The sequence below is a fragment of the Fringilla coelebs genome (assembly GCF_963513975.1).
Source record: "Fringilla coelebs genome assembly, chromosome: 12".
Taxonomy (NCBI): Eukaryota; Metazoa; Chordata; class Aves; order Passeriformes; family Fringillidae; genus Fringilla; species Fringilla coelebs.
Window position 1 is genome coordinate 9,953,672 of NC_140038.1, and position 13,355 is coordinate 9,967,026.

General features: G+C 34.6%; 1 protein-coding gene across 1 annotated transcript in view; it reads left to right on the forward strand.

Moving 5' to 3' along the window:
* The window catches only part of WDR72 (WD repeat domain 72), a gene marked incomplete at both ends in the record, with an annotated part of 91,807 nt that overhangs the window by 51,968 nt on the left and 26,484 nt on the right, over positions 1 to 13,355 (forward strand). The window contains one exon of the mRNA XM_084213467.1: positions 583 to 694. Coding sequence (XP_084069593.1) covers positions 583 to 694 — 112 coding nt within the window. The remainder of the gene's footprint in view (positions 1 to 582; positions 695 to 13,355) is intronic.

Here is a 13,355-nt window from a genome sequence, read left to right on the forward strand (position 1 = left end):
GAGGAATGATATTTTTCTTTGTGTCTGACAAAAAATTTGGGGGCATTATGTTTGAGCTAGAGGAATAGGGCATCACCACTAACAACCAAATATTCTTTAATTTTATCGGAGACATTAGATGCCAGAAATTCTAAAATAGTCAAAACCAAGTCACCCCAACACAACAAGGTCATTTTTCAGTCTATCAAGCACTTTTGCACACATCAGAAAAAAAGAATGGAGATACTTATTAGCTGTTATCACCTTGTGTTTTACTAGCATATTTTGTTAGTAATTGTTTATCCTTGAAATCAAGGAGGCAGTAGGTGACTGATTCTAGGTTTCACATTAAAGAAAATGAATGTTTATTGGGAAGCAGTACTGACTGACAACTTACACTATTTTATTGCCATCTAGTTAACCTTTTTTTTCCTCAGTGTGCATGTAGAGACACATGATTATCACTGTCTGAAAGACTTATTTTTCTAATGACATTCACCAGGACAGTCTCCAGATTTTGTGTAAGTTGCTTAAAATTGTCAAATACTTTGATAAATAATTGAGGTACTGATATCATCCAATAATAATTTGCATTTATGACAGATTGTTGAGGCAATGCAAGCAGTGCTGCTGGCAGAAGTTCAAAGGACTATTAATCCCTTGAGAAAGACAGCAATTTGCAGAGAGCCATTGGCCATAGTAGAGAATGGAAATGGTAAGTTTGGATACTCCCAAAGACTGAGGAGAGGGATTTGCAATACATTAAAAATAATAGAGTGGTTTGGGTTGGAAAGGACCTTAGAAATCATCCAGTTCCAACTACCTGCCATAGGCAGGGCCACCTTCCACTTAACAGGCTCTGCTCAGCCTGGCCTTGATCACTCCCAAGGATGGGCCATCCACAATTTCAGGCAGCCTGCTCCAGTACCTCACAACTTTACAATAAAGATTTTCTTCCTTATGTTTAAGCTAAATCTATTCTCTTTCACTATAAATACATTGCCCCTTGTTCTATCACTACACAACCTTGCAAAACATCCCTCTCAGAAAATTTTCATTTCTTTATAAGTGGAAAATTTGTTGGTATATAATTTTAAAAGAACTTCTCTAGAAATCGGAGCAAGTTGGGAGTAGAGCTCACAATACTTTCTATGTAAGACAAGCCAAATGGCCTGTTTCTAACTTTATCAGGCTAGGAGTTTTCTCATATGATTGTCAAGGAGTTAAAGGACTTTCCCACTCTCTCATCACCTCTGAATACTGAAGAAGAAAAGGTAAAGTTTCTTTGATTGTATAATAGGTCTGGTATTTGCAAATAAAAGAAGCACTGTATTTGAAATAGAATCAATAAATCATATTGAAAAGAAGTTTTACAAATTTATCTTTCCAGTGACATCCGACCTTACACAGCACTAAAAATTAATTGCTTAAATTTTATAACTTCATAATGTAATACTGAATATTTTATTTTTCTTTTAGAAATAACCTCCATGCAAGGAGATATCAAATGCATTTTACAATTAGATAATTTCATTTTACAAGACGCTTACTCTTTGCAACTTTACAATGGTGCTAATGTTTATGGTAAAAAAGATTGAACCTGAATTTATGTTATGAAGTTATACTCTTTTTTTTTTTTTTAGCCCATTAGCTGAGTCTTAAAATTAAGTGACCTAAATTTTAGATCCAATCTTATTAGTGAGCCTTCACTTGGGAAACTAATTTATTATCTCATTGAGTGTGTGTGTCTGTCATGAAAATTTGTTACCAATATCCTTGTTCCAGCATACTAAAAATGATCAGTGATACTTGCTTCAGGCCACAATACAAAGAGTTGTCTCTATAATTTTGAAATGAAAAACACTTTCAGTGATTGTCATATATGAGTTTATACTTTGCTTACATTGAATATTGTTTCAAATAATTTTGTTTATCTGGTTTGGCTCAAATTGCATTGTAACAAAAGCAGCCCCAACTGTAAAGTTCATGTATGGACTTAATTTCCAATTTTCTGAGTTTTCAGGGCATATTTCAATGAAGTATTTTGACAGAGATTTACAGCTGAAATGGAACTAAATGAAAGTTGCTAATGCAGGTGTCTTCAAACTCCAAATGTGTTTAGATCTTTGGGTTTATTTCAAAACTTTCTGTACTAGATGAAAAACATTTCTGTTAGATAAAAAGGGCTGGTATGATTCTAGTAGTCAATTGATATTTAATTCTAATTAAGTCTCAAACAAGTTATGAATTCAGAGGAGTTACTGCCACTCTCTGAAAGGGTGATTTATTTGTATGTCTAGTAACAGATAGTTTTTACTGTCTTTTTGTTCTTAACCTAATTATTTGATGGTTATTCAAAAAATAACTAGAAAATTGCTTTGCTGGTAGAACAATATGCATAAGCATTTGTACTGGCTATGACTTTTTCCTACTCCATGATCTGAACTACGTAAATACATGCTGCAAAGAGGAGTGGATGTTTTTACATATTTAGAATTTAATGTAGTCTGAAAGAGGCAGAAAACATACAGAATTATTGGAAAAGAGATTTTGCACTGTATTTAGTATTATATTAGATTTCCTTTTGTTCTGATTTCCACTTATGTTTGTTGCATTATTTATCACAATATGTAATAGCAGAAGTATTCTTGTTTTGGCTTGTAGGGTTTTGTCACATGTATTGTTAAACTTGATGAGTTCATAGGGAATTGAACAAATCATTTTATGATTTCTAATATAGGAAAGAGTCTATGTGTCTATATGTAACTATATGTGTCTTGTAATGATATGCAGAAATTATTAAAAACCCATGCAAGAGTAAGTCCACAACCAGTGTAATTGTTAAGACAAGTAATTATGTCTGTATTTCCTAATTTATCTGATAAGTATGTCATATTTTATTAAATACTCTGTATTTATGGGCTGTACAATAGCTGGGATCTTGTGCAATGTCAGGTAAAGATTAAATATTGTTTTGGGTTTTTAAGTTATAGTTCAAGACTGGCTTTGTGCCCTCTGATCCAAAGTAAAAGAATCTGAATCTTGGCTGCCATCATTATTGCATTGTATTGCATTTCATTTTTCTTTACTTGGAATTAATAGGTTAGATCTAGAGATGCTTAATCTTATATAACTCAAAAAAATTCCACTGAAGTGAATAGAATGTTGTTGATTTTTTTTTTTTTAATACAAACTTTCAGAATTTGCCATTCAGTTTTAATCTTTGAAGTTCATAGTATATTATATAATTGGGGATTTTTTTTTTCAGAAAGGTACTTATTCCTTTGAAGCTCCTGCATCCTTACTTCATGGTTAAGGGTGATCAAATGTAGACAACAGTTTCACTTGATGAATAATTTAAAATGCCATATTTTTCTGTGGGTCCATACAGACAGAATTGCTTATTTGAATTAAAAACTCCAAACAAACAAAAACCACAACAGAAGAAAAAACCCAAATCACCAAACTCATATTTCTCCAGAAACCAAGATAAGGAATTTAAAAAACCCAAACTGTGCATGTAAAACATGCCAGAGAAAGGGTTAACTCTGTTTTGTCCTAGTATTGTGGCTAAAAGGAATTATAAATGCAAACAGCTGCAATTTCTTTATGGTAATGTCAGAGATAATAATTTTGGACCTGTTCCAAACATATTGATAGCAATCTTACTATTGATTTCTGCAGGATTTTCTTCAGTTCTTCAAAGAAGCTTAGGTTTTCTCTAATTTTTTTGACATTCATCATAATTCTGAAAATGTATATTGGACTTTATTCCTTCTTGCCTTTTTCTACACAGCAATAATCTCAGGTTAATAGTACCATTTAACGGATTGTCAGTGTGGTGTTGTTTTCTACTCTCATGTGAGTCACAGGCAGTGATTTTCAGGTCTTGAAAATTTATTTATCCACTTTCATATCCACATAGCACGAAGCTAAGGGGAACTATGCTGGCATTCATTTTTCATTTGCAGTGTTTGATCTTATGACATACATACCTAATCCATACCAAATCACGTGCAGAACTTCTTTGATCAGAGGAAGTGTGGGGATAATACCACTGTTGTCATTCCCTAGTCCAATGATTGGACACAAAGAAATTGGATACTCCCTCCTGGCGTAGATCTGAACCTGTATCTTTCTCAGTGGTAACTCATTGCTTATCCTCAGGGCATTCAGCAATAAGCCATCTACAGATTTTTTTTTTCCTTTTTTTTTTTGTGGAAATATTAAAATATTTGCACAGTTAAGAGCTAGAAATGAGATTCTCTGACCTCCAGGTGCATTTTGTGTGTAGGACTGGAATCTCCCAATAGCTACTGCACTGAAGCAGTTTCCCATGTGCCATCCTTTGATGCCTGTTTCTTCTAATGCATAGGGAGCCAAAAATGTCTTATCTGGAACAGCATTACAGCATTCCAGTTCTTCTGGAATTGTGGGCCTCAGTTTTTTGTGAAATTTGAGGAACTGGATTTATTTACCATTTTAAAAAATTGTGGGGATAAATGTCTTTAAGAACTTAATACTGAGATAATAAATTGAGGAGATGATGCATGTGATATTCCAGGAATGCCAAAAACTGGAAAAGTGGAAGGACAGCAAAGTACAGGCTTTATTCCTAAATACAGCATAATATTTTAACTACCTGCTGTATTTGTGAAAAAATGAAATGTGAAAAAGTCACAACACTGAGACTAGTTTGCAATAAATTCTGGCATGCACTTAAAAATTCCTAGTTTAAGCAACTGCTAATGATTCAAGCTTTTAAGTATATTTGAAAGCTGTTAGCTATAACCTCATCTTTTGTATGTGGTTTTGGAGCCCTTTAAACTATTCAATTAAATAAATTGGTTCATGCAGGAAAAAAGCTTCTGCTGATAAATACCAGAGTGAAATTAATGGTGGCAATTGAATTCCATAGGCCAGTGTAGAGAATTGTCAAAGACTTACCTAGAATCTAACGATATGTTTTGTTAAAATGAGGAATCCGTTCAGTAATGGTAAATCAATGCAGGGCGGGATATAACAGCTCCTGTTCACTAGAGAGGAATAGTGACCTGTGGCACAGGGCTTTAAACACTTCCATTGTCAGCCTTTCAGAAACCTGTCCACTTGCAGATGACTTTTTTTATGTCAGCTCTTAGGAAATAATTCTGTCTTTCTACATAGCAAGTGAAACTCCTTGCCTGCTTGCTGTCTGAAGATTTTGTCAAGGAAGTGCAGGCGAAGAGGAGGGTTGCTCTGCCTCTGATATATTCTTTCACACTGTCGTCTTGTTGTAACCTACTGCCTTTTCATATTAGTCCAGATATGCATTCTGACTCTGTATTTGAACAAACAAAGACCCAAAAGATAATCCTGACTTGGAGCGTTAGCCTATTTGGATCACTGTTACACGAGATTTTAATGAAAACTTCTGTTGCCTGACTGCTGGGGAAGTAACTTTTTGGGGGGTAAATGCTTTGGCAAGTTTTAACTATAAATGTTTTTATATCACTTATATTGCTTGTGTTCTGGTGAGATACTAAATGTCCAGAAAACTCCAACAGAATCTGAGGAATCAGTAAATTATCTCCAAAATGAAAATTTTTTTCTCTATCCAATCTAGTCTTCTTATTAGTGCAAGCATTTCCTCCAATAAAACAAAGTTTTTAGGTGGAAGTGGTATTTGGTGCTCTTGAACAAGTTTCTATACATAACAATTCATTAAATTATTAGACATCAGGCTATTTTAAAAAATGATGTGGCAGGCCAGTCTTGTGTGTGTGCATTTGTGTCCATTAGCAATAAGTAGTGTAGGAATTGTATAATCAACATTTCATCACTATTAATGTGAATTAGATTCATCTGTAATCTCATTTTAGACTGAGAAACAGCAAACCAATTAATCTAACATTTATTTGAAGAATGTACTTTGGGCATAACCTGGTGACAGCAATAGCTTTCCTCTGTATGGAATATGCATTAAAAATGAGTATATTGTATCCTAGTTTCATATTACAAATATTTCCAGTAAAAGAATACAAATCAATGCTATATTTTAGCATCTACCTTGCAGTTTAACTATACCACTGTATCATGTCTTATATATCCAATTAAAACTGTAGTTTGATCCAGTAGTCTTTAATATTAGTGGTCAAGTACTAAAGGAAGTAAGCTTAAAGACTCATTCTAGAACTACAGCTTATTTCATTCCATGCATCATATATTTTACCAGAGGACTCCTTAATGTAGCAGAAATCAGATTTGGTGTGTATTTTTACACAAAATCAAATTCGAAAGGCGCCATCTCAGACTCCTACAAAACATTAGGATAGATAGGATTCACTGGTCAAGGAGGCATAAGGATCACATATATTCTAAATTCAAATGCATAGTAAACTTTTGTCAATTTTGCTTTCTATGTGCTTTTTCAGTGTTTACTGAATGCAAAGAATCTCTAATGCTCTATTTAAATCTTTAAAGCTAAATACTTTGGGAGGGGAGGAGCTGTTAATACAGGCATATAAAATTATCATTGGTTCATTTTTAGTCTCTTCTGTTTATTTAGAAGCTCATTTGGTGAGGTGAAGTGCAACACTAATCTTAGAAAGATTTTACAGTTCTGACTTGGGGCGTCAAAATAATGAGTGAAGGAACTTCAAATACTCCCTGTTACTAAGACTATCTTCTGCTGGTTGTTTTTGGTTTGTTTTTGTTCTTTTGTTGGCTTTTGGGTTTGTTTAGTTTGGGGTTTTTTTGAGGAGCCACTCCTTGTCACATCTTGTTTCTTTAGTTTGAATGTCTCCTTGCCTATATTGTTGTTCTTAGTTGAACACGGTGTTCAGACTTGCTAATAGTATATAACCTGTAATCCTTGTTGTAGCCTTGGATTTCTTGTGACTAATTTAGTACACAGAGCCATGGGTCAATCAAACCCTTACAATTGGAAGACATCTGAACATACCATAGGAAATAAGTGTATAAGTTAAAGTAATGTTTTAATTTCCTGTGTGTCATACTCTCATTTTTAATCCATTTGTGTCTGTATAACACAGTGATAATTTTATTCACAGAGGCAGAAAGAACAAAACCTGGAGGTTTTCACATTGGTCAGGTTATATTTTGAAGTTTGTCCTTCTACTATTTTAATTTGGTAATAATCTCTAACTGCTCAGACTCTATCCTTTTTATTGTCTACTCTGTTAAGGAACACATAGGCCTTAGTGATGTTTCCCTATTTCTCTGTGCTTTTTTGCTCACCCAGCCACACCAAATCTGATTTCTGCTACACTTGCCCACCCCCTGTAAAATCTTGTGAATAAAATAGCAAAAATAGATTACTTAAATTCTAGCACTTCCTCTAGAATTTTTTGAGCAAATAGTTCTTGCAAAGCTGGAGATTTTCTGGGTGGGTCTAATATGAGAGACAGGCTGAGGCGGGAGAAAAAGTAGTACTGTGTATGGTCATAATTAACACTGAAACTGAGCTCTGAGCTAACAGCCACAATAACAACACAGTATCCGAATACCTTGTTCATATTTATAAGACACCATCTAGAGTTTTCCTGTATTGATGTTTTGTAATCTCCTGATACTATTTTTATTAATTTCTTTGCTGTTCGATATTCATGTATGATACAGTGGGAACACAAAGGGCAGGAAAGACTTAAATAGGTTCTACCCTAGAAAGATTGTAGAGCTGGATTGTAAGCTGGATGCCTTTCTGAGAGAGGAGTTGTTCGGAACAGCATGGATAAAGGGATGACCTCTAGACAGAAGTTTTCTTCTGAAAAATATATTATTATATTGCTGCCATGCTTGAAAAATGTTTGGAAGAGTTTGGCAATATTTTCTTTGGGTTCTGTTGTCTGAATTTTCATGGGGAATAAAATCTTTTGGAGACATTTTGACTGCAGTTACCCATAGTTTCTACTGGGCAGTAGTGAAGGCAGAACAATCTGCAGTGTGCAGTTAACAATTTTTGTCATGCTTTAGTTAGTTTTCTGTCATATAATTGGAATACAATTTATTGAAGGGATTCTTTTTAATGATGCATGAAGCAAGGTGCCTTTGAATTTTGCATCTTACATTTTTTAAACTTTTAGGAGATACAGAATGAGTTCCTGAACCTGTCTGTAACTACATATATCTGAAATATTTCTGTCCTTGAATTCCAGAATAACAGACTCACTTACCTTATTTGGAATGAAATTATAAAATTAATCATGCAAATATTGAACCAACAGAATTACTAATATTATCTGGCAGTACGACAAGTTAAGTATTTAAATAGTTTTGTTTGTTTAAAAAAAAACTTACAGAAAGAGAAATTACTTCAAGCTGCTCCTAATAGCTTTCAGTAAGATGGAAATTTTTCATTATGTGTTTTGTGAAAAACAGGCTGAAAGGTAAAACTACTTTATCTATACAAGTAATTATTAGTATGGGAGTAGAGATTCCCAGCTAACACACAGCAGATTGACACAACTGATCAGTGCTTGTCTCTAATAATGAGATCAAGGCATCTGTCTCAGCAAACAAAAAATGGAAATAGCTCAAAAGAAGCCTTTCTTTCCTACCAAGAAAAGTATTCCTTATCAAGAAAATATTGAGCCAGTTGGAGGTACATATATATCCATCACCACTAGAATGTATCTCATCAGAGCTGTTAAATTTCAGGACGGACCATGTGTTCATCTCTGGGTGCACTTCTGCACCTGTACACATTTTTAGAAGGCTTAATGCATCTATTTGTATTTCCTGTCTCATGTGGACAGAATCTGTTTCTCTTTGTTATATAAAAGTAAACTCAGTGTTGTTTCAAAGCAAATGAGCATCATTAATAGAAATAGTATTTCATATTTGCTTTGTGCACAGAACCCCTCAGCACACAATGACTTCCATATTCTGAAACTTAAGTTGTTCAGTATTCTCTCATAGCTGGTTCATATTTAATGTTTCTCTGTATGCTTTATTTTAATGACCAAAATTATATCCACCAAGTATCCTATCTTGCTTCAGCATCATGTTTTAGTTCTTCAATCACATTGCTGGTAATGAAGTAAGAATTAAAGAATACAGAAACTTTTCTGGTCTATCTGAGGAAATTTTTTGTCTAATTCCAAGTGTTTCAGCAGAAGAATTTTTTCTCCCGACTCTTAGAAAAATCCAACTTATATCACACTAAAGATATGTATCGCTAATTCCCTAAAGACCGGGGGCCAGTATTGTTCTCATATGATGGATGTTAGTCACATCACCTGCTGCACTACTAGGAGATGCTCAGATAGCCTAGTGAAGAGGGTGAAGTAGGAACCTGAATCCAGGAAGTATTTCCTGTAGAATAATAAGTACCTTGTTTGTGTCTCTCTACCACTCGTTTATCTGAGTAGGTTTTGGATTTCTTTTTTCCTTTCTTTTTTCTCTTCAGAAGTGTAAAAAGAGAGAAGCAAAAACTATCTGACATAATTAAAGCATGCAAGCTCAATTTGATGTACTAATAATATGCTAATGCTAAAATTATTCTGTTTCTTTTGGACATGAAGTGCTGTCAGGGTTTTGCATCTCACCAAACTGTCAAGTTTGATGCTGGCAATGAACATAAGTCTTTATCTTGACTGAAAAGACAATCTTTTTTTTTATATATAAGTTAAACAGACACTGGTCCTAGCTTGTGTTTTCAGTGAAAAGTAGCATTTTGATATTTTGGGGAAATTGTTCTAATAGGTGTGTCTCAGATATTTTTATCAGATTAAGGCCATTATCACTGCACAGGAAAGAATTTATTATTTAATTAATATGTCCCCTTGAAAGGTTCAATAGGGCCCCCTTTCACTAGTGACCATTGTTATCTGTGTCAAGGTGTTATATATAGTGTATTATATGAATTACACTTCTGTTAGCAGATCATTTTGGTGAATAGTAAAAAAAAGTCCATGACTTTAAACCTGTGCTTTTATGTAATGAAATTTAATAGTTTAGTTGCATGGTTAGGAATGTTTTAAAATAGGACTTGGACGTGGTTGAGGACTTACACTGGTGACGAGCACATTAGAAATAAAGTAAAAGCACCAGCAGAAGGTCTGAGCTAACAGTCACAGCAGGCACATCTGCCTCACGTGTTCCAGGAAAAGCAAAGCAAGTCACCAAAAAAAATAGATTGGCAGATAGGGCAGAGAAGACCATTGTTTCCAGTCTTCTAATGACAATTGCATATAGTAGACATATTTTCAAAACAATTTCTTTAAAGTTCCATATCTTATGAGTGAGTAATTCAGCCTGGAGTAAGCTGGTTTTTGAATGCTCTTGGATGGTCAGCACAAATGTATGCTGGTTTTTACTTATGTTCTAATACAGATCATAACTGTTATAACATAATGTTCTTTTCCACTCTTTGCCTGTGCTTCCTAAAATGTGCTTTTCACTATCTCTGTTTTACTACCTAAAGAGGATTTAAGGGATAGAGCTACTCGGGAATAATAACTCCCCCTTTCCTTGTTGCCCCCTGCCCCGAGTCACACCAAAGTTGATACTGCAGTTGAAGCCTTAGCTCTGTGATGTGGGTTATTTTTTCCTAAATTGATGAATGAATAACTTGACAAGCATAATCTAATTTATGGAGAGACAAAATTGGTAATTTCGGGATCAGTGGTCAGATGTGTATGTTTTTTATCTTAAAAATAGATACATAATATTGCAGTATATTTACATGCCCACTACATAGTAATACAATAATACAAAATTAAGATTTTTCAGTCTTTTTCTTGCTGCTTTTGTGTAATACTTACAATTCTTTGAAATTTTATAATAGAATGTGAGGGGAACTGACCCCCTTATAAAAGATATTGTTGTAAAACTCAGTGCTTTTAGGAGTTAAGCAGTAAAAACCTTGCAACAAAACAAAAACCTTTAAGAACCTTGTTTATTGAATTCTGTTGGCTAAAACTGCCAAAAATAAATTAATAGCTGTTACCGCTGCAGTGCTTTTTTTGTTCACAAGAAAAATACCTTGACATATTTTTTCATTCTGTGATTGGTGCACATTTCAAGGGTATAAATTAATCTTCAAAGGATCCTAGGGAATATCTTTCCTGGACACTTCACTTATACATCAAGTTGGCCATGTTAGCAATCTAATCACAATCCTGTAATTCAGTGGACAACAATTCCTTATTGTGAACAGCATAGCAGCTTTTACTATCATTTAGGTCAGCCTAAGATTGCTGATGCACCATATGTTTCAGGCCATGGATGATGGATGGTATCCTCTGGTGCCCATCCCTAAGTGATTGGAAAGATTGAAGACACACAGTTCACTTAAGCTTGCTTACTATTACATCAAGTAATCAGTGTGATAGGCAAACCTGTGCTCTCTGTGTCACACTGCCCAACTTTCTGCAGGGACATTGTGTCAAAAAAACAATCTAGGAACATTTCCAGATGACAGGCCAGTTACTAGAACAACCATTTAACAACTGGATTCATCTAAAAAGCTTAATAACATGGAAAAGTCAATACATGTTTTTAAAACAGCTTTATTTATATGAACCAGACATGGTGTTTTGTTTTTAAAGGGTTTTTTATTTCAACATTGAACTTACGCAACCAAGGTTTAATAAAGCAATCCTTTTCATAGTTCAGCCTCTAGTATATCAGAACATCCTGTTCCTAATGTTAATCAGAGAGAAAGACTGCTTTGAGATAATCTTAAATGCTTTAGAAGTTGTTTACAGTTCTGTGGGTAGAAACACATAACATCAGTTTGAAGTTTAAGACTGAAATATTTTTTTATTTCCCAGTGCCTGTCTCTACTGACAGCGCTCAGTGTTGTTTTTATTTTCCTCCACTCTGTTGGGCCAATATGAAACCCAGGAAATGGAGAGCATCTTCCTTTTTTAGGAAGTTTTAGGTTGCACTGTACTCAGGAGTCTTTTATGTGATACAGGGGGAAAAGCCTAGATAATACTCTAAAAATCTCATTTTGCATAAAAATCCCATAAGACTTGCAGCATTTGTTTCAGCAGTCAGAATAGATCCCACCACATAATATCAAGTGAGGTGTTTAAAATGTTATAATTTAAAACTACTACTGGTGTATTTTATTGTAAAAATGGTAGAATAACTGAGTCGAAAGCTGAGTACATAGGTCATAGTATCTGTATGCCACTTCAACCATGAAAAAGGAGCTAGGCAATTCTGTGAATTCAAAAGTCAGAATTTCAGGGCAGACTTCCTCTTGTCAGTCCTTTGATAGATGACACACTGAATTCCATAACCAGACAATTTAGGCAGCAGCCTCTAAAGTAAATATTAAACTAAGGTAATGGAAAGAAAAAGCTATTCTGAGGAAGAGTTTGGGGAGTAGTGATTAACATTGACTTTAAAACCAAGGCTGTCAAAGACATAGGGAATAAATGTGTTGGTATTAGCAAGACTCATCACTGCAGAACAGAAAATGTTAGAAAACTGAGTAATTCTTGTAGACAGTGTCTGAATACATGAACCTGTCCTTGTTAGAACTGAGGTTTTTGCTGTCAGTGACACTTTGGTTGCTTACTGACTTCCTGGGGAGAGATGTTTACTGCTTTGCTGTAACTTGTTCTGCTCTGAGGATACTCACAGTGGAGCACTAGACCTGAGAGAGTAGCCCAGAACAAAGTTACAAATCAATGTGAGGATGAATTGAAGCATTTCAAGTATAAATTGCACTGGACTGGAATAGTTCATTTGGAAGAAGCCTACAACAATTGTTTAGTCCAGGACACTACTTTGGCCTTGTCAATGAGTGAGAGAGACCTATAATTAAGGAGAAAGGACTTTAAATATCTGAAAACATATTTTTCTTCAAAGGACATTTGAAGAGAGTGAAAGAGAGTAACTTCTGCAAAGTTGCTTTAGTGACCCCATTAGCTAATTAAGTTAAGAGGAACTTTAACTAAAATATAGCCCAGAGTCAAATGCATGTACTATAAAAATTCTTTGTAGAATTTTTTGCTTTTCTAAAATCAGAAGTGTCAGTCAATGTGGTAAGTGTAGAAGTGACTGGATCACAGTATTTGTCTCCAGGTTGTACTTCGAAATGAAGGAGGCAGTACAGCCTTAGCCAGGGTGAATCACAGGCAGCTGTGAGAACCCCAGACAAAATATCCTCAACTTGTACTGTGAATAGAAGTCACTACTCTCATCTGAACTGTACCCCACAAGTCAGGATTGTTTAGGTAGCTATAAGTACTTCATATTGGTCAGGTAGTGTAGTATCTTTTCCTAAAAAATTGTTTGTTAAACATCACAAACATGGAGATAAGTATTCCAATTCTGCTAAAACTAAATGTGCTATAATTGTCCTCAGGCTTTGCAAAGATATATTCTATTATATCTGTAGCATCGCGTCAGTGAAG